General features: G+C 38.5%; 1 protein-coding gene across 1 annotated transcript in view; it reads right to left on the bottom strand.

The window, feature by feature from the left end:
• The window catches only part of HHAT (hedgehog acyltransferase), a 146,549-nt gene that overhangs the window by 70,813 nt on the left and 57,198 nt on the right, over window positions 1-18,538 (bottom strand). Inside the window, exon 10 of the mRNA XM_058836721.1 lies at window positions 2,165-2,366. Within this exon, the coding sequence (XP_058692704.1) occupies window positions 2,165-2,366 (202 nt within the window). The remainder of the gene's footprint in view (window positions 1-2,164; window positions 2,367-18,538) is intronic.

The following is an 18,538-nucleotide window of genomic DNA, read 5'->3' as shown; positions in this document are numbered from 1 at the left end:
TAAACACCTCCTGCTCAACTGAATTATGTACCTCAATTATAAGAATAATATATGAGGAGATTTGGTGAACAGAATGGGTTAAAAAAAGCATAAACCTGTGCTCTGTACTTTTTCAAAAACTCATCTGCTATTCTGAAGATAAAAATAGACTTTCCTGTTCAAAAATAGCCCTCAAGAGCCAACACAGCAACTGAGTGAAGCACAAGAATGCAAAGGATTACAGCTTGTCAACAGATGAAATTTAAGTGAAAAACCCATCCCCTGGAAAAGGGTCATCAACACCACAGTGAGTAGTGATTTGCAGCAAACCCCTTACCAAGACAGGATTATAGGAATGTTTCCAAAAAACAGATTAAAAGGGGAAAGAGGAAATTTATACAGGGTACTGGGAAATTATCAGTTTCTTTTAAATGTGGTACATTTAAGAGAATGTCGTAACACTCCAACCCTTGATAAGGAAAATGCAAAGTCCAACTACTCATCTGCCCTCCAGTATAAGCATTCAAGAAGAAAATGGGAGTTAGTTAGAAGAGTGAGGAGAGAGCAATAATGAATGGTTTGTAGCTCATGTTCTTGTAGAGAAACTTTCAAGACACAAGGCAAATCATGACTCAGCCATAACTGCAGTGAGATCTGCCTCTTGCACTAATGTAGATGCCAAAACAATAGATATTAAAAATTCTGGCTTCAGAATTACTTCAGGAAAAGATATTCAAGGGTCTTGAAAAGAAGGTCTACTACTATATTTCCAAATAGAAATGATAAACAAAGGAGACATGGAAGACAGTGGATAGGTCTTTAAAAACACTAGATGAAAACAAGGTGGAGGAAAGAGGTAAAATGCACTTGGTTAGGGATTTAATTTATACAAAAAATAACCCTACTGCCAGCATCAGTTAAACATAATTAGAACTACATGTTAGAAATTAATCCAACATATATAACCCCACACTTAAAATGTCACTATCAGTATAATTTCTATGATATTTAAGAACTTAATTCCCTAGGAGTTTTATTAAAATTTCTAATACAGTGACATCAGATACAAAAAGCAAGGCCCTACACTTTTATTTCCTCCAATAGCTGGATGCCTAAAAAACCAGGCTGTCTTCCAGTCCAGAGACAAACATATGCAGCTGGTCAGATGGTGAAGCTCAGTTTCACCCTAGAGGGAAGATTAATGGATCTGATAAATTTATTCTCTAGGAAGGTAAAAATCTGCTTCCAGACTATCACTGAGATTGCAGTGATGGACAATTGGAGGATATAAGGTAGCACTGGCTAGTAAATTAGTGAGTCGTATCAGCTGCCATATCCAGGATGCCACAAAAGTGAAAACTGAAATGGGTAGGATGGACAACAAACATCATTCCTTGAGCATCAACACTTCATCAGGCTGCAGAGTGAGTCTCCACAAAAACAACCATATATAGGTGTACAAATTCTGCGAAATTTTCACTAGTAAGGAAGCAAGACATACAAGACATACTGTATTTACTCTTACAGACAGTTATTAGAAGATTTGGGATTTAGTAGTCAGCAAACCTGCAGATTAAAATGACCATCAAAATTAAAATAGTGGTTTTTGCATCTAATTGCACATCAAAGTCAATTCTGTCCTTTGTAAATTACAGCATGAAGGTCAAAAGTATAAGTAAAATGAAAATATCAGAGGATTTCAAGGCAAAATGATGTTTTCTTTACTTGGCTCTTTAGTGGCATAAGATTTCACGGTGTAAGCTTGTTCCCAGATGCAAGCAGCTGCTACACACACATTTGTCCAGGAAACACATGGTTAGAAATATACACTCCTAATTTTAGTGAAGATGAGTATTTTAAGGCCATCCTGAGTGAAATCAGAATACAAATGTTAAAACTGGCTTCTGTTCATCCACATACAACGTGACAAGCATTTGCTTACTCTAGGACTGCAGAGGAAGCTTTTAAGACTGTGCATATTTCACCATCTGCTTTGCTGCTACTTTGCAAAATTCTAGTGGTATGAGCTAGTGATTACCTCAGATACTGGAGGGTGGGCAAGGGAATGCTAACTCTGTCTGTTATCCATGACTTTTAATCTTGGTTAAACCAAACTAGTAACCAGAAACTTCAGATGAGCATGGAGCCAGGAAGCAAAAACATGAAATGGAGAGATTCAACTTACAATTAAATCTTGAATAAGTGAAATTGAAAGTATCCTCTTGGTGACATTTTCCACAACTACTCCAAGCCAATTAAGTGCACCCCAGTACCACAAATAACTCTGTCCTCCATGCCAGTAGCTTACGAAGGCAAAAGTGAGGGCTGTGGATAATAGTGTTCCAAGCAGACTGGACTGAGATCCTCCCATCGGAACATAAATGTACCTGTAGGTGAAATGACAAGTAAGCAATGCTGTTAGAGATTTCACAGAAATCTCAGGAAAACATCCACCACAGAACAAGTATGTCTATTTGTAGCATAAAAAAGAACGTGAAAAACTACCTGACATGCTCTATTTACAGAGCTTTCCCTATTTTCTGCAAAGCTGTAGACCACTTCATGGAATATGTGCATGTACCATTTGGCAAAAGGACAATTTTGTGGTCCTGGGAACTCTGTATTAGGTGAATAAATAGCACAAACTATATTCTCCAAACTGCAAATAGCAAATATCCAGATTTTTTAAACTGGAATAGTTCTAAGTCAACTACAGAAATTACCTGTAATCTTCATGTGAATTTAAATTATAAGATTTTTAACAAAAAAATTTAAAACAGTATCTAAATTCATACACAGTCACAACCCACAGATTGTTTGCCATACATCAGAAATGTAGATGTATGTAAATATACTTTATTAGTAAAAGGTTATAATTTCTCTCCTTTTAAATATTTCATTAAAAATTATGTACACTGTAAATATTTCTTATCTGGTTCTTCTACTGCACTCTCAGTATCATGTCAGTCTGATGACCTTTGGAGCACTCATACCAAAAAAAAGCCCGGAAACCCCATATGAAGCACTCCACAAGCAATTATATTCTGCATTTAAACTGAACCCAGGAGTCATAACCTTAGTCATTAATTGATGCTTATAAGTGTCCAGAAAGTAGTGTTCCTTCAGAAAAAGTACCAGGAGAAATGGGATTCTGAAAGCTGACACTATTTTGTGGGTCATTTCACTTCCAGTCTGAAGAGCTACATCCACTCCCATCATTTTCTGATTAAGGCATGACCACTGGCCAGACACTGTCTGAAAGAGTTGCATATTTCTGTCAACACTTTGAAGAAGCCCATCAGGCAGGGGAGTCACCACCCAGCTCACGGGTACCAGCAAGGAGATGTGGTATCTGAGAACTACCAGTGACAGCTCTCCTCAGCTGTCATTCCTTTGGCATGACATTCCGTACTCATATTTGAGACTATTCCTACTTGCTAAGATAATTCAAGGATTTTTTTTTTTCCGGTGAAATTTGTATCTCTGGTTATCAGTTTTCATATTCAGAGATAAATACTATCTTAAAAATTTAAAAGGGAAATTAACATACTGCTTTATTTCTAATCTTAGGAAGTAAGAAAATAAATAATGGGGTAAAATTCAGTGATAAACATAATTAAAGGGTAAACAAAAAAAGTAATTTAAAAAACAAGTGTCAAATGCTCCAAATTCTTTCTTAGCATAACATCAATACACCTTTTTACTTCAATCTGCTACAGGGAACATCTGATTACATGTTTTTCAGTATAGGTGTACTTTTTCACTAAGCACACGAAAATAAATAGAAATTAAGATCAATAGTTTCTATTTATGTTGTGCTTTTCTTCTCTCTCCCCTTCCTATGTTTGAACAGTGTGGCAATAACAGACACTTGCAATTGAAATCAATTAATCTAATGGAAGAGAGGTTTCTCTTAGCAGTCTGCAAGCAGTGAATTTCCTGCAGGGCTGTGGCACAGAGGGTAAAGAGTGCAGCCACAGACTCAGCAAATTCCTTCTAGACATGAAAGACTAAGAAACTCAGTACTCTTGGGACAGACTTTCCCAACACCTTTCCTCTCCCTTTTTAAAGGCTGATTAAGGCAGGGTCCATTCCATTCCATTACCAGCTCCCCTCTCAGTCATGGCAGCACCTTGTTTCACAGAGCTGCACCCAGAGGAGCCCACAGCAGGACACTGCCAGCACTGCTGTGCTCAGCAAAGCTCTCTCTTGTACATTTAGGGATTTCATTGGCATCTGGTTCATGTCTGTTAGTTCACAGAATCATCTGGGACCCACAACAACCATCAAGTCTAATTCTTTAGTGAATGGCCCATATGGGATCAAACTCACAACCTTGGCTCTATTAGCCCCATGCTCCAACCAACTGAGCTCATCTCTGAAACACAGCATTTCAAAGTAACCCAGACACTAGCAAAAAGTCACATCTCTGTGACCAAGATCTGACTTCAATCCCTGAAGAAACCTTTCTGCTGACCCCATAGGGCCCTGGGTTAAGTCCATGGCACAAAAAATAGTTTTTACTGCAGAGGTATCTTCAGGTTTCTGTACAGTCCCCATCCCTGCACTGACACTGTTGTGTAGGCTCCAGCTATCTTGTCAACACAGGCAGCCTCCACTGGCAATGGCATTGCCAGGAAAAGCTCAGCAGAATCAACACATTTGTTTCCAGCTGCAGCTCAGTTTAGGTTGGCCTGAAGGGCTTTCAGCTTAATGTGCAGAACAAAACAGGCTATTTTCTGATTTTCACTTTTCAACAACAGCAGCTAGATAATTGAGCAGCAACAACTCATAATTCTGATTAATGTTAAAGGTTAGTGAAGTTTTAGCTCCTAGTTAGGCTGATGGCAAATGTGCAACTGAAAATCCACTATGTGAAGACATGTTTGAAGGACAGAAGCCAAAAGGACTTAGAAAATCTTTACTAACACTTTGACCTTCCCCTACAGTACTGTGGAGAGTCTGCCTCCCTGTCCAGAGGAGAAATAGAAAGCAGAAAGCAATGCCTTTCTCCTTTCCTGCTAGTGCCATAAAAAAATGGACAGGCAGCTGGCTGCCATTCCTTGTCACAAGGGCAGTAACCACTCTCAGATTGTATGGTCTTGCCTTCCCCTGTCAGGGCATATTTTAAAGTGATACTAAAGGACTGATAAATGTTGTGTCATTTCTCTCGAACAGTGTGAAGAGCAATTCTGTAAGTTCCTGTATTTTTCATGCAGAAAAATCCCGTGAAAAAGTCATTACTTCATTACGGAACACATCAGGGAAAAAAAGTATTTGTTAACCTATCATCCATGCACATCATATACATGTGATGTACGTGTGCCCACACTGCTGCACTGGCAGGCCTGCATACAAGCAATAGGCAACTCAGTGTGCAGCCAGGGGCAGAGCCTGGCTCAAGACCAGGCACTTTGCGCTCTCCGATTACCAAAATACTCTGATAACCAAAACTGTCTTGCAAAAGAACCATGCCAGAAGTCTCATTGCTGCAAAGATGCATTTTGCTTACTTTAGAGCAACCTGGTAGTTTAGAACCGAATTTCTCTGTACTTCCCCTATGTGTTTACACAGAGGAGTACTCATTTGATTACAAAAAGCTACACAAACACTTAAGTGTGAGGGAGAATAACCTCATGAAAAGCATTATTAGGCCAAATGATCAAAGAAATATATTAGTTCTGTATTATCATCTAGAACACAACACAGTTTGTAACTCACAATTTTTTGTGGTTTAACCTTGTTAAACCATACCCCACAGCAGCTACACCCCACACAGCTCCTCATTCAGCCTTCCCCATGGGATGGGGAAGAAAAGTAACCTCTTACAGTGCATTCAGAAAGTTGTGCTGCCCTCCAATTCACTAAGAAAATCTGAGGAGGGAAGGAAGGAGGCAGGGAAAGAGTTTACAGCGTAATGGCTACTACAAATTGATGTCTTTTATATTTGCATGCTTCGTAAATTTTCTTCTTCTTACCAATACTTCCATCTACCTGCAATCTATCCCTGCAGTCCCTTTGTACTGTAAACCCTGTATTGTACCCAGGGTTTACACAAATGGAGAGGTTGCTGTAGAACAGGCTGACCTGCTGAACCATAAGAAGAATAGCTTTACGTAAATATCTCATTTTAAGCTTCCATGCAGCTTTTAAGATTATTCCCATTTCTAATCACAGAAAATCCACACAGAAGTTCAAAATCCCCTGTTTGGGGACTATTAGCACAAGAAAGTAACCATGGGTACTCATGGCAGCCTAACACAACTCAAAGGAGTTGTAGTAGAGTTTCTTAACAGCTCTTAAACATGATGACACATTATTCTACATGTGTAAGGAAGGCAGAAAAGCTGAAAAATGTGGCACCAATTTTATCTTAACTTGTCTTAATTTGTGGCAACAAATTTATCTTAACTCACATACAGAAAAAGAAAACTCAGCAGTTACTTAGTGATCAATGAGCCAAAGGTGGACTCATAAGGCAAAGCAGCAAAGTGTTTTGCAAAGAGAAAAGGCTGTCAAGTAGATTTGAGGGTACTAATTGGTCATGTGCCTCCAGGTTGTTTTAGAGGGATGGCCAGCAATGGTCCCCCTTAAGATCCATGAAAATTACAGTCAAGAAGATTAGACCTGTGGAAAATGCTTGGTATCAAAAAATGCAGGCTAGGTGGGTATTTAAAAATAAAACATTAACTTAGGAGACCAAAAATCAATCACTGCCAAAACTTCAAAGGAGAAACTTGAAGGTGAAAGAACAGAGATTTTCATGCAAACTATGAGAGAGGACCATGTGAACACCACAGGCCAGGCTTTGCCTACCATTCCTGGGCTGGGGCTGGCTAGACCCCCCTTAAGGACAACAAGGAAAGGTACTTCATTCTGTCAGAAGAAAAAGTTATGTATGTAACACAGAGAGAAGGGGGAAGAGAACTCCATGTCATTAAAATCTCAAAACATCTGGGATGTCTTTGAAGCATATAAATACAAATATTGAGAGAATATATAGTATATATTCTATATAGTAAAAATTATTTGTATGCACATCCCCCACACCTGACATGACTCAACATACATTCCTAGCTCTCCCCTTCCAAGGCAAAGATGTCAGTCTTAACCATGTTTCTGTGTTTTCTATCTTTCTATTTCTGTTTCGATTTCAAACTAAAACTTTTGTGCAATTAAGCATGCTACTTTCACAAATTAAGCATACTGTGTATGTGTCTTCCCCCAAGTGCATTGCTTTTAGTCCAGGTACAGCAGTTTAAATGACCTTATCCACAGCCAGCAAGCTGTTTCATTTACACAACTTATCTTAATTTTAACTCACTAAGTGAACATTAGAGAATTGGATAAAATATGCAAATGGTACCATTTAAATCCCTACAGTAATGCAAACACAAACATAATAGCTGAAGTATTTAAAAGTGACATTTACTTACAGAGAATACCTTTTAAATCCAATAACCATTTTGTTAGTTTTCTTGAAGTGGCAATCTGCAGAACAATCATAAGAGATCTGACAACCATTCCCTTGAAAAACACACAGTTTCTTTTCTTTTAATGATTCTACATTAAAAAGTTTTCATTCTGGTAACTTCAGAAAACCTCTAAGAGGGGCATTTGTAATCAATTAAGAATCATTCAGGAAGTCTATTATTCCTTGAGACCTCCACATACTGTTCTTACTCGCAAATGCATGTAATTTTATACATATTTAAATCCTGAAGTAAGTGCAATTAAAGCACCTGTTTAACTGCTGCTCTGTCCAGGACCTTTGTTCAACATGTGCCTACATTTCTTTCTGACTTAAGGTCATACAGCAAGATGTCTGCTATCCATGATTTTTTATCCCCTTTCCTAGGCATTGCTCTTGGAATGTCTAATGTAATGTTTCTAAGATGAAATGTAAAAAAGGAAAAGTTAATTTGCTTGTAATGGCAAAGTAAATACTATTAATGTATGAGGATTTTGTGTTTTATTTCAGGGAACATTTGATGCTCAAAATTCCAATGTCTCTGTAAGTTTCAAAGCACTCAAGGGTTAACTGTGTGCCTATAATACTATTTTGAATTAGGCAATTACACAGAAAACACAGCAAAAGTTTAAAAAGCAATAATGCAGTCTTCCATCTTGTATCCTGACAACAGAAATCGCTTGAGGCTCAGTACAGTGGAGGGTGTTCATATGTGGACATGTGGGAAAAATCTTGTCCAAGCAGCATCATGCTGGTGCTGGGCTTCCTTAATTAATTTATTTTTAATACACTCTTCATGGCCTTAAACCATTGACTTTTTTTCCTGCTGCATAATAAAAAGATGTCAGCTGCAGTTCTTACTTCTGGGTGAGTTCTCACAATTCCTGTTTTGTCACTTCAAGCTGTCACTGACTTGAATGGAGCTACTCAGAGTGCATAAATAAAGCACACCTGTAAGTCTTTGCAAGACTGGATCCAACAGGAACAAATCTGTTTTAAATCACAGAAACATCTCCCATAAACACGACTTTGAAGGCTGAGCCACCATATTGCAAAAATAGTTGCAATAACCAGAGATATTTGGAATACCATTTTGTAAAGTTTCCATTTCTCACAGTCAAACAATTTTGCTGGCTGTTGGCAAAGCTTTTTAAGCTCTGTAAGACTCTCTAACCTCACCAGCTTAACCTGATGTTTAGAGACCTTGACAAATGCAGACCCTTTAAAATATTTAAGCTGATGTTGGCTGCAGGCAAGTCTTGTTGCATTACTACAAAAATGTTTAATGAGAAATTAAGTCCATTTGGTTTACAAAGCATTAATGAGAATATTCATATGCAAGAACACTCAGCTTTACAAATATGACCTGAATTCTCATTCACTTCACAATTGCTAGCATGTTTCCCAACAAAGATTGAGTGTGAAGTTTCCTACTAAAAAACCACAAAGTGTTTAAAGTACTTTTCTTCCCCTGCATTCAACACAAAAAATGATATGAGTTGAGTCCATATGTCAAAGGGCAGATAACTGCAGAATACTGAATAAATCATTTTGAATTCACTCTTCCAAGGGAGCTCATGTTTTCAAAGAGATTCATTCATTTCAAATGAAATTTTAATCTAAATCATAGTATTTCCTTCTAATGGAAAAAAGTTTCATTACTGATGGACTGCTGTGTTTAGTTTTCTTCCAGCTGTATCATGTAAAGAAAGAAACCCTGCCTACCACCACCTGTTCACAGTCAAATGCAAAACTACTAGTCAGCTGTCTTTGATTGGAATGGAAATGGGAGAGCCTCCAGATGACCAAACAGCCAAAAGATTGGTTATAGCATTAAGCTCAAACCAGCACCTGAAACATTTTGCTGACAGTAGAAAGTAGAAGCCTAGATGTTATTGCCAAAACAACCTAGAGTTAAGTGCCTACAGCTCAGCTACTGGATGGGAGAGGGCTGTGTCCCTAGCTGACAGAGGGAGCTGGGAAGGAGGCACTCCTGCCTCCTCCCTGAGTCTGCAGAGCTCCCTGAAGCTGTTCTGAACTGAACTCCCCTTAGGGACCCAATTCACTCCTGATATTCACAATAAACCTACCATGTGCTGATGATATCTAGATTCAGCAGCACAATAAGCAAGCTATATACTCCTTTGAAAACACAGCTAGAAGAGGGATATATTAATAGTACTGTCACTCTCTGCTTATAATTTGGTAGAGGTCAGGCTCTTTCCCAGGGAGACCAACATATCTTGCCTCTCAGAGGAGTGCTCCAGCAGTCTGTTACCAGGCTGCCACCAGGCAGAAAAGAAAATGAGATTCAAAGAGTGAATATGCAAGAAAAAACAAATCTGTGGCTAGGGCATTACTCAGAGAGATGCAGATATTACAGTCCAGCTTTCTGCACTAGGAATTGCTCATTATGCCCTAAACAATCACTAGACAAAATGCATAAGCAACACCATGAACAAAAGAATTATTTTTTCCCCTTCTAATTTTCTTAACTTCTCCCAGCTCTTATACTGGATATGACAGACAACACAGAGAAATTTTCAGGTCCCTTGAAGTTGCAAAATAGAGATTAAAAACTAACTAGAAATTAGAATAAAAGAAGGTACCATTACACTCAAAAACCCATCTCTACTGTAAATCCTGCTATGTTTCTGTCAGCCACTGAGGTAGAGTGTACTCCAGAAGATGACTGCCTACAAAAGACTGAAGTTTATTCTAGAGGACCAGATTTAAAGAATATCCCAGTACAGGATCCAGACTGAGAACTATACTGGGACAGAAGTAGCTTTGTTTGCAACAGAAAATGCAGGTCAGAATACATGGTAACTAACCTGAGCAAGGTAATGTCGTTTACAAAATTGGGAGCTCTCAGTAAATGTGACCACTTTAGACCCCTTTAGATGACCCTCTAGGACCATAAAAGGACTTCCAATAAGAGGCAGAAGCATGTAAATTAGGTCTAGGAAAAGGGATGTTTATGTATTAACTAGGAAGTACATCGTAATGAATGTGTATGATTACAATGAACTAAATACTGGTGTAAAGTTTCACAATACACATTCGATCAGAGGAAAAACCCTCCAGATGTGTCCAGCACCATAATAAAAAATGCCTGCTTTCAATTACTTCAAATTGTGTTAGAAAGTTTATAATCTCGACTATTTCTGTATCAGAGAGCCCAGCTCAAAATTCAGAACTCTGCATACCTCAACTAGCGCCTACATAATTTTCCCACACAAATAAACCCCTTCCAACAAATCTCTTCCCTTGCCATCTCCCCTCTCTTCATAAGAGTACATTCACAACAGCATTTTACAGGGGTTTTCAACCGGAGTTGAAGCAACAAAAACCAGTTCTTCCTCTGCATGTGACTGCACATATCAAACTGTTAGTGAAAAACTTTTAAGTATGTGTCATTTGTTCCTTTGAACACACCAAAAATAAGGTTCTGTGTTTTCTCCCTTCTCTTAGAAAGCTGATTTAAATTCCTTAGGTGTAAACAGAAGCTATTTAGCCATTCTGCTAATCTTACTATGCCAGGTACATTAGAAAAAATGTGGATTCATCCGCATGTGTGAACTCAGATGTTTAAAATACACTCATCACCATGCACTTAACAGCCACCTTTTCCAGCATGCCTCTGTCAAAGGAGTGCATGAAATGCAGTCACTACAACAGAACCTATTTATTTTCCTTATTAAACCATTTTTGCTTGGAGACAAGGTGATAAAGTTGAATAGCCCTCTAAAATTTGCTAGGTAACAGAAAGACTGTTTAATCTTTGCAGACTCCTTTGTGGAGAGTTTGATGATTCTTTTGCATTTTTATATCCCTTTGTACACATGCATGTCAAAGGGCATTGTTAATATCCACAGACCACACAGCAGTTTCACCAAACCATGAAATACCTTTGCGTCACTGGGCTGTATAGTTCTACAGACAAACAGAAATCAAGATGTCAAAAGACTTTCACTTGGATGCATCACAAATACAAATCTGTGCATGACCAGAATAATGTTCAAAGTCCCAAAGTCAGTGAAGACTCAGTATTACAATCTTCAAACTATAAACCAACATCAACAAAACATACTTCAATGGATCTCTGAAATAAAGGCATGTAATTAATGAAAAGTGGAAATACAGAGGAGGCGTTGCATAAATATGGCAGGAAACTTGAGAAATATCAAAGTATCTGCTTAAGGAAAGGATAGCATTACTTACTCCAAACTGCATGTGCACAAAGTTTGAAGAGTTAGATTTTTGACATTATTCCAAACCGAATAATTCACTCACCTCTCCTGAGCTCACATTTCTTAGAAAATGCACTTTGCAGTTCTGGGAAATGACTATTTATAAAGTACAGCCAAGGCACTGAGATGTCTAGGCAAAGCTGGGATCACTTAAGATTATACAGCACCTTCCACAATAAAGGACTTCTCTACACTCTCCAGCCTGTGTCAAAAACCTTTCAAACACCAGCAGAGTTAAATCACCTCTGATGTATAGTATGATACACATTCATCAGCCAAAATCAATGTTACCTAATTATTATATAAGTGAGAATGAACATAAATTTAATTAAGCAATGTGAAGCAAAAAGTTCACTTCTGTTGAAGTAGCACCCTTAAAAAATGATGATCTCCTTTTTTCTCATTTGTAAAGAAAGTATAGACATAATCCTCTAACAACCACCAGGAACAGGGCTCAGTCCAGATAAAAACTTCAGTGAAAAATGGCAGTTCTTGTGAAGTCAGTAGCAACAGAGGCTAGAGCTAAACAAACCAATAAGTTTTAAGCATACGGCAAGAAATTATTCTAATGCAAAGCTAGAACTTGAGAAAGAAATGCTGTAGTTACAGCCAGAAATTTAAATATATATGTAAGGATGGGATAAAAAAATGTAAAAAAATGGGACAAAAACCAGGTACATACTCAAGGAAAAGAGGATGGTAAAAGTGCCAGGAAAAATCATCAGTTAAAGTGTCATGGAAAGTTAAGCAAAAAATGTACCATAAATCTTCTCAATCCAGCTACAACACCAAGCTGTTCATCTCTCCAGTTGTCTAAAGATAGTCTTTTTGTTAGAAAGACAGAACAAATAATGATTGATAAAATAATGATTTTTGCTTTCACAAAAAGCTCCAAGAGGGTGAATCAACAAAACTAGTTTTAACTGCTTAGTACAAATGCAGGCCAGAAAAGACAGAAAACAGGTTAAAGACCATTAAGGATGTCAGCAGCATTCTAGTCAGTGTGCCTTGATGAAATTCTCTGCAAGGTATTCAAGGAATCATCTGGTTTACCCATTGGGTCAGTGCTTATTTTTCATGTTTTCCACTTCTTGAGATTTCAACAGACTATAAAAAGCAAACAAACTCCTTTTCTTTCTTCTAAAGCAGGGATAGCCAACAAGAATAAGAAAATTTCATGCAGCTTGGGAGCTGCTTAGCAAATTCCTGGTGGTACTTGGGAACACACTATGAAAATAGTAGCTTGTGCTCACCTCATCCTTAGGAGTAAGGGCTAACCAGCTAAGAAATAGCATTCAAAGAGGTAAGGTAGCTTCAAAGTGTTAAATAGAATCATCAATACCAAATTTATTTGGCTTATTTTCCCTGAAAAACCTCAAGAAAAAAACAAATCTGGCAGTTAAGTCTAACCAGAAATCGAAAGATTGTCATGATAAGATAGCTATGGATTAGCTTTTAAACTGTTTGAATTATTCACCAAATATTGAACAAAGCATTTAAACTGATCAATATTCAATAACAGCTACCTTTCAGCAACAGGATGCAAGTACTTCCCTGGGTTGAACGCTCCACACCTGGGAGAGAATCAGACAGTACAAAATCCCTCCATCCTACTGCAGTTTTGCCATGAGGCAGTGAAGATGACAAAAAAAAAAAAATGTGCCTGCACCAACAGACAACATCCCACTACAATAAAAGCAAACATGAGGCTCTGCACCCCAAACCATGGGTGATGCTGGATGGAGGTAGAAAATTCCTCCAGCCTCAACTGGAAGGCAGTAGGCAACCATTGCTCTCAGACACTGATTTTCTACCATGTTGCAGAGTGGTCCTTCACTGGAAAATGGCTTATCCTGGTCACAAGTCATCACCCACAAGGGTGTCACTCAACCTGGAAAGCTGGAAGCAGAGCATTATGCAAAGCCTTCTGTCTTCACACTGCAGCAGATCTCTGCCTCCAAGAGCACATTCCCTTTCCACAGACAGGTTACTTCAGAAGGAAGGATGTGGGGGTACATCAGCTCCTGGCTGAGACCAAAAGCTAAGAAGCAATGAAAAAGTACCTGAATTTCATGGGTACCCTCATCAGTGATTTGACTCTTTTCCCTGAAGCAAACTAGAAATGCTCAGCCAGTTTAAGGAGTAGTCTCCCATTCTCCCCTACCTCTTACTTAAACTTCACAATTCTCAGTTATGAGCTCATACAGTGGCAGAGCAGAACCATATGCACAGAATTCATGAATACCAAAAAGCCAAATGTAATTATGTGGGGTCAAGCATGTTGACAACATCCTGGAATATTTTCTGTTTACAATGCAAATGTTTTGTTTGACAGCACCACAGCAGAGATTGATAATGATGATCCATCACTACAGTACTGTTTATTCATGTTCAGTGAAAATTAATGTGAAGTTGAGTGGGCATAAAATGATACTTTCTCATTTTTACTTGCTTGCACATTTGACCATTAGCAATGCTAAACTGCCTTCACTTGTTTCTCACCTTTTTCTACAAACTAAATATCCTCTAGTCCCACAACAGCCCACTCCATCCTCTTCTTGTAACCATCTGGAAATTCTGTAATTGTCTCAGTCTCCATTCTATCCTGTACAATGAGAACTAAGATGAGTTTATTTGCTCCTAAAAGAAAAAGCCATATTTTCTTTTATTGTCAGCAAGATTTTTTTTCATCAGTTTCAGATGGATAAGGATCTGGATTATGCACTTGTTTTCATTTTCAAGTACCTTTTGCACCAAGTGTCTTCTGCTCTACCCCTAAAATTAGTCAAACAAAATACTTTCAAAATGTGAGGATTGAAGAATCAGAAAGATTTCTTGGCCTTTCACAGTTACAGAGATCATGCTACAATTAGCTTCTGTTTCAAGAGAAAAAAACATTGAATAATTGTGTCTTTATACTTTTTCTAGATATATTCACACAAATACTTTGCCTGGACCCTTGCATGTTTTGTGAGGTTTGTGGATGCAAGGGTAGAGTTCATCAAGAAGAGCATTTAGCACATTTAGCACATATTTAGCAAAGCAGCAGGATAAAAATATATTATTTTACCACTAACTTAGTCTGGAAATTGGATTTAGCAGAATGAACTTGACAGATATTTCTTTCCATCTGAACGTTAGTTCAATTTCAGAGCACATGCATTAAAGGATTTCCATTTTATAGTTAAAACAAATGTTTCCTACATTAAAAACTCTTCATTATAAGAACCTAATACCACAAGCAAGATACAATGATTTTCTCATCTCTTACCCTGGGCACAATAATTGTACATAATTATGACCTGGCTGAAATAGTTTTCATCTTCTAAGCCTTCCTGCATGCTTACTCTAACTATTCTACAATCTATTGATATTTTTACTTCCATATTTATTGAGAAGTAATTATCTCCATAGAGTAGAGAAACCATCAAGAAGATACAGTGCAAACTAAACTACAGTCCTTAACATTAAGGCTGCCAGCTAAATCTTTTGAGCATATGGATGGTACTAACTTTGCAGTTAAGCTGTGAGGTATCAGTGTTAAGCTCCAATTTTCCTTAAAGAACAAACACACAAACACCGTTATCTGCATCTCAGACTCTGTTCTGTGCCTTTATGGGACAAGCTGAGCATATGACACAGCCTCCTGAGGTAATCCCTCTTGGACAGCCATTGTTCCCTCACCCCCTCATCACATCTCCTCCAAGCTGGAATGCACAAACTGCCAGAGCTACTCCTGAGATCTCAGGAGTCAATGGCTTTTCTGCTCCTGCCTGGCATGATGAGAAAGGTTGGAAATCAAAGGATCTGAACACGGACTCATTTAAGCAAGCTCCAAAATCCCTTTAAAGCTATAGGGGACAGCATAAAGCCAGTAACAGTCGGTGTTACAACCTCTAAAGCATTAACTGCTGGCAGAAGGTTGAAGATTTCCAGCAGGGCTGCTGCCATTCAGAACTGGAGGCTACTCTTAGCTCCTAGTGTAGCAACCACAAAGAACGAATAAAAGTGAATGCAGGCAACATTTAAATTATAAATTGAGTTTATACATACTTCTAGTTGTGTAATACACATTTCTTCACAATGATAATGCCTGTGTTCAACAGGATCTTTGCACAGGACAGATATTATGCTTTTAGATATTATGCTTCAGCTGTATCTGAGAAAGAAAACTTGTTCGTAACTATCATACAGCATTTTTTAACCTCGTTAATAGAGTTCAGTATTAAATCTGAGTACCTTCTGTGATGGTAGCCTAGCTGTGATTACTGTGACTCTTGTTTTGCTGAGTAGGTAGAGTTTAAATCAATAGCAAGGGCACTCTTCTCCATCTTCTACCTTCAGCTGCCTTTGCTATGCTTTTTCACTTTCTAAAGGAAAATCTGAAAAACCACCACACTGTTAACTCAGAATTCTTGAAAGGTAAAATGATCAAAAAAACATATTTATGATCAATTTTTGGCTTTGTGAACCAAATATTTGGAAAATATTTTTTGTCTGCTGCAGGCTTGATTCTTCCCTCTTGGGTTTTTTTGCACTGGGTGCAAACAAGATGAAGAAATGGACTGCATATATTATTTACTGTATAACCTATTCAACTGATTCACTTCTGTCCTGTTTTATTCAAAATTGAAGTGTAATATTGAAAATTAACATCCCAGCACTATTTCAGTATAACTTCTAGTCTAGTCATTGAGATTCAGTAATTAAGAAAGCATTCTCTTTCCACATTCCTTGTAGCAAGAAATAAAGCAGCAAAGAACCTTTTGTTGAATCCAAGCATTTTATCTTTGTACATAATCCTGCAAAGATCAACAATACCACACAGCCATGTCAGACAGTAGATAGCATCCAGAATCAGGCAGCAACCTGTACAGAGTGCTTGACATGTGAGATAAGCCTGTCCTGTCCATGTTTCAAAATCTTCTAGTTGATAACACTCTTTAGGTTTAATATATAATGTCAGTTCAGACAAAATTGTTCAAGTACAAACCCTGTTCTGCCATACAGGCTCTGAAAGCCATTATGTGAAAGAACAAGACAAGTGATGTGAGTACATACTAATGGTGTATTTAAACTCTACTGATCCCAAGTTAGGCACAGACCTGTCCTGCTTAATTGGACAGCATGTACATGCTTAACAACAGACACATGTACTTACATAACATGAAGAACCCAAACCTTTTCAAGTGATCCAAGGCACTTTCCATTCATATACTCACCCTCTTTTCAAATGAGTAGTAGCTGACAGCACTTTTTTCTGTTTCTCACAAGCTCCTGGACTGCATAGACAGTACTTTTTTCCAATATACTCAGTGCTGCAAGTTTGTCTCTTATTTGCCATGCCTGGAGGACTCTCTCAGAAACCAAACCCCTTAGGACTAACACTCACCAAATCTAAAGCACACAGACTGACCCAGCACTTAGTGCAAAGTATTCAGCTATCCCATCCCTGCCTCTGGAAAAGGTCACTACCTAGGACAGCATCGTGACTCGCACAGTCCAATTCTACCATCCTCAAGACAATATCCAATGTCCCTGACTCAACATTCAGCATATCTCACAGGAAACCAGCAATCCCTGGGCAGGGTTTTATGAGGCTACCTTGGTTTCTGAGAAAGTCTTAGTATCCCTGCCAGGTCATGCTGTACTGGGCTTATCAGAGCTCCAAGGAGCATAGCAAGGCCTGTATCCCACCAGCTATTATTCTGCTAGCTCCAAGTGAATTTCTCCATGTACATGTGAGAGAGAAAAGGAACAAAAATGTCCTGGGGTGACTTTATGATGCTGGTATCCCCATCATCTCTCTTTTTGCTCAGAAATGGGTCTTGGAGCTTTAAGCTAGGCCCAGAGAAAGAGAGAGAAAGGGGGGATTTTTTCACGCTGTCTTCAAAATATAAAGAGTTCAGCTTTCTTCGAGCTTGCAGCAGTGCTCTCCAAGTTCTCCACTGCAGAGAGAGAGAGAAATGGGGAGTTTTCCTTGGGTTTTTGCTGGTTTTCCTCATTAGCTACAGCAAGAGAAGTTTTTTCAGGGCTGGCTTTTTTCTGGAACTGTTCAGCTTCTCTCTAGTCCAGAACACCAGGCTAGTTGCCTGGGTCCCCTGCAGCTTGGACACCAGTCGGAGCACCAGAGGGGCTGAAAGAGACTGAGGAAGCTGAGCCACACCCCACAAAAGGACTCTCTTTCTCTTAACCACAGAAAGACCTTTTGAATTTACCATCTCTGCAGAATGAGAGGTTTCATTGTTTAATATTATTCACTTTTTCATACTTGTGAATCCTTTGCTTCTTAAATAAACCATTTTTTCCACTTTTCTCTAAGGAGATTATCCCCTGAACTGGCTGGGGAAGGGGCTGCTGAATTCTGCCCTTTAGGGAAACATACCTTTGGGAAGTTCCCTTCCAAATTTGTCCCAAACCAGGACAGAAGAGAATGTTTTACTGACAGCACTTGACTAGTTCAAAGGTAGGCATGAAGTACTGCCTCTCATTTGCATTTGCTGCTGGCAAGGGATGATCAAACATGCAAAAAATTCAAGCTGTCAAACATTCTCTATTGACCTCTATTACAACACGAAAATAATTGCTTGACATGTCCACCTTCAAATCCTAGGCTTTCTGAAGTTATGATGATTCTGACATTAACAACAGAAATAACATGACTAAACAAACTCCCCGAAGCACTTCATATAGACCCAAAGTTTTAACATCAGCTTCATCAAATAGCTAAGTGATTGAACTCACACTTTAAACAAACACAGATATGTAACCATGTAGCTGTGCTGGCACTATTTGCTAGCACCCTACTTCTGCTTATTGGCAGGTCTGCAGAAGT

Source organism: Poecile atricapillus, chromosome 3 (assembly GCF_030490865.1).
Source record: "Poecile atricapillus isolate bPoeAtr1 chromosome 3, bPoeAtr1.hap1, whole genome shotgun sequence".
In the NCBI taxonomy this organism is placed as follows: Eukaryota; Metazoa; Chordata; class Aves; order Passeriformes; family Paridae; genus Poecile; species Poecile atricapillus.
Note: the sequence above shows the minus strand (reverse complement) of the source record. Positions and strands in the feature narration are given on the sequence as shown.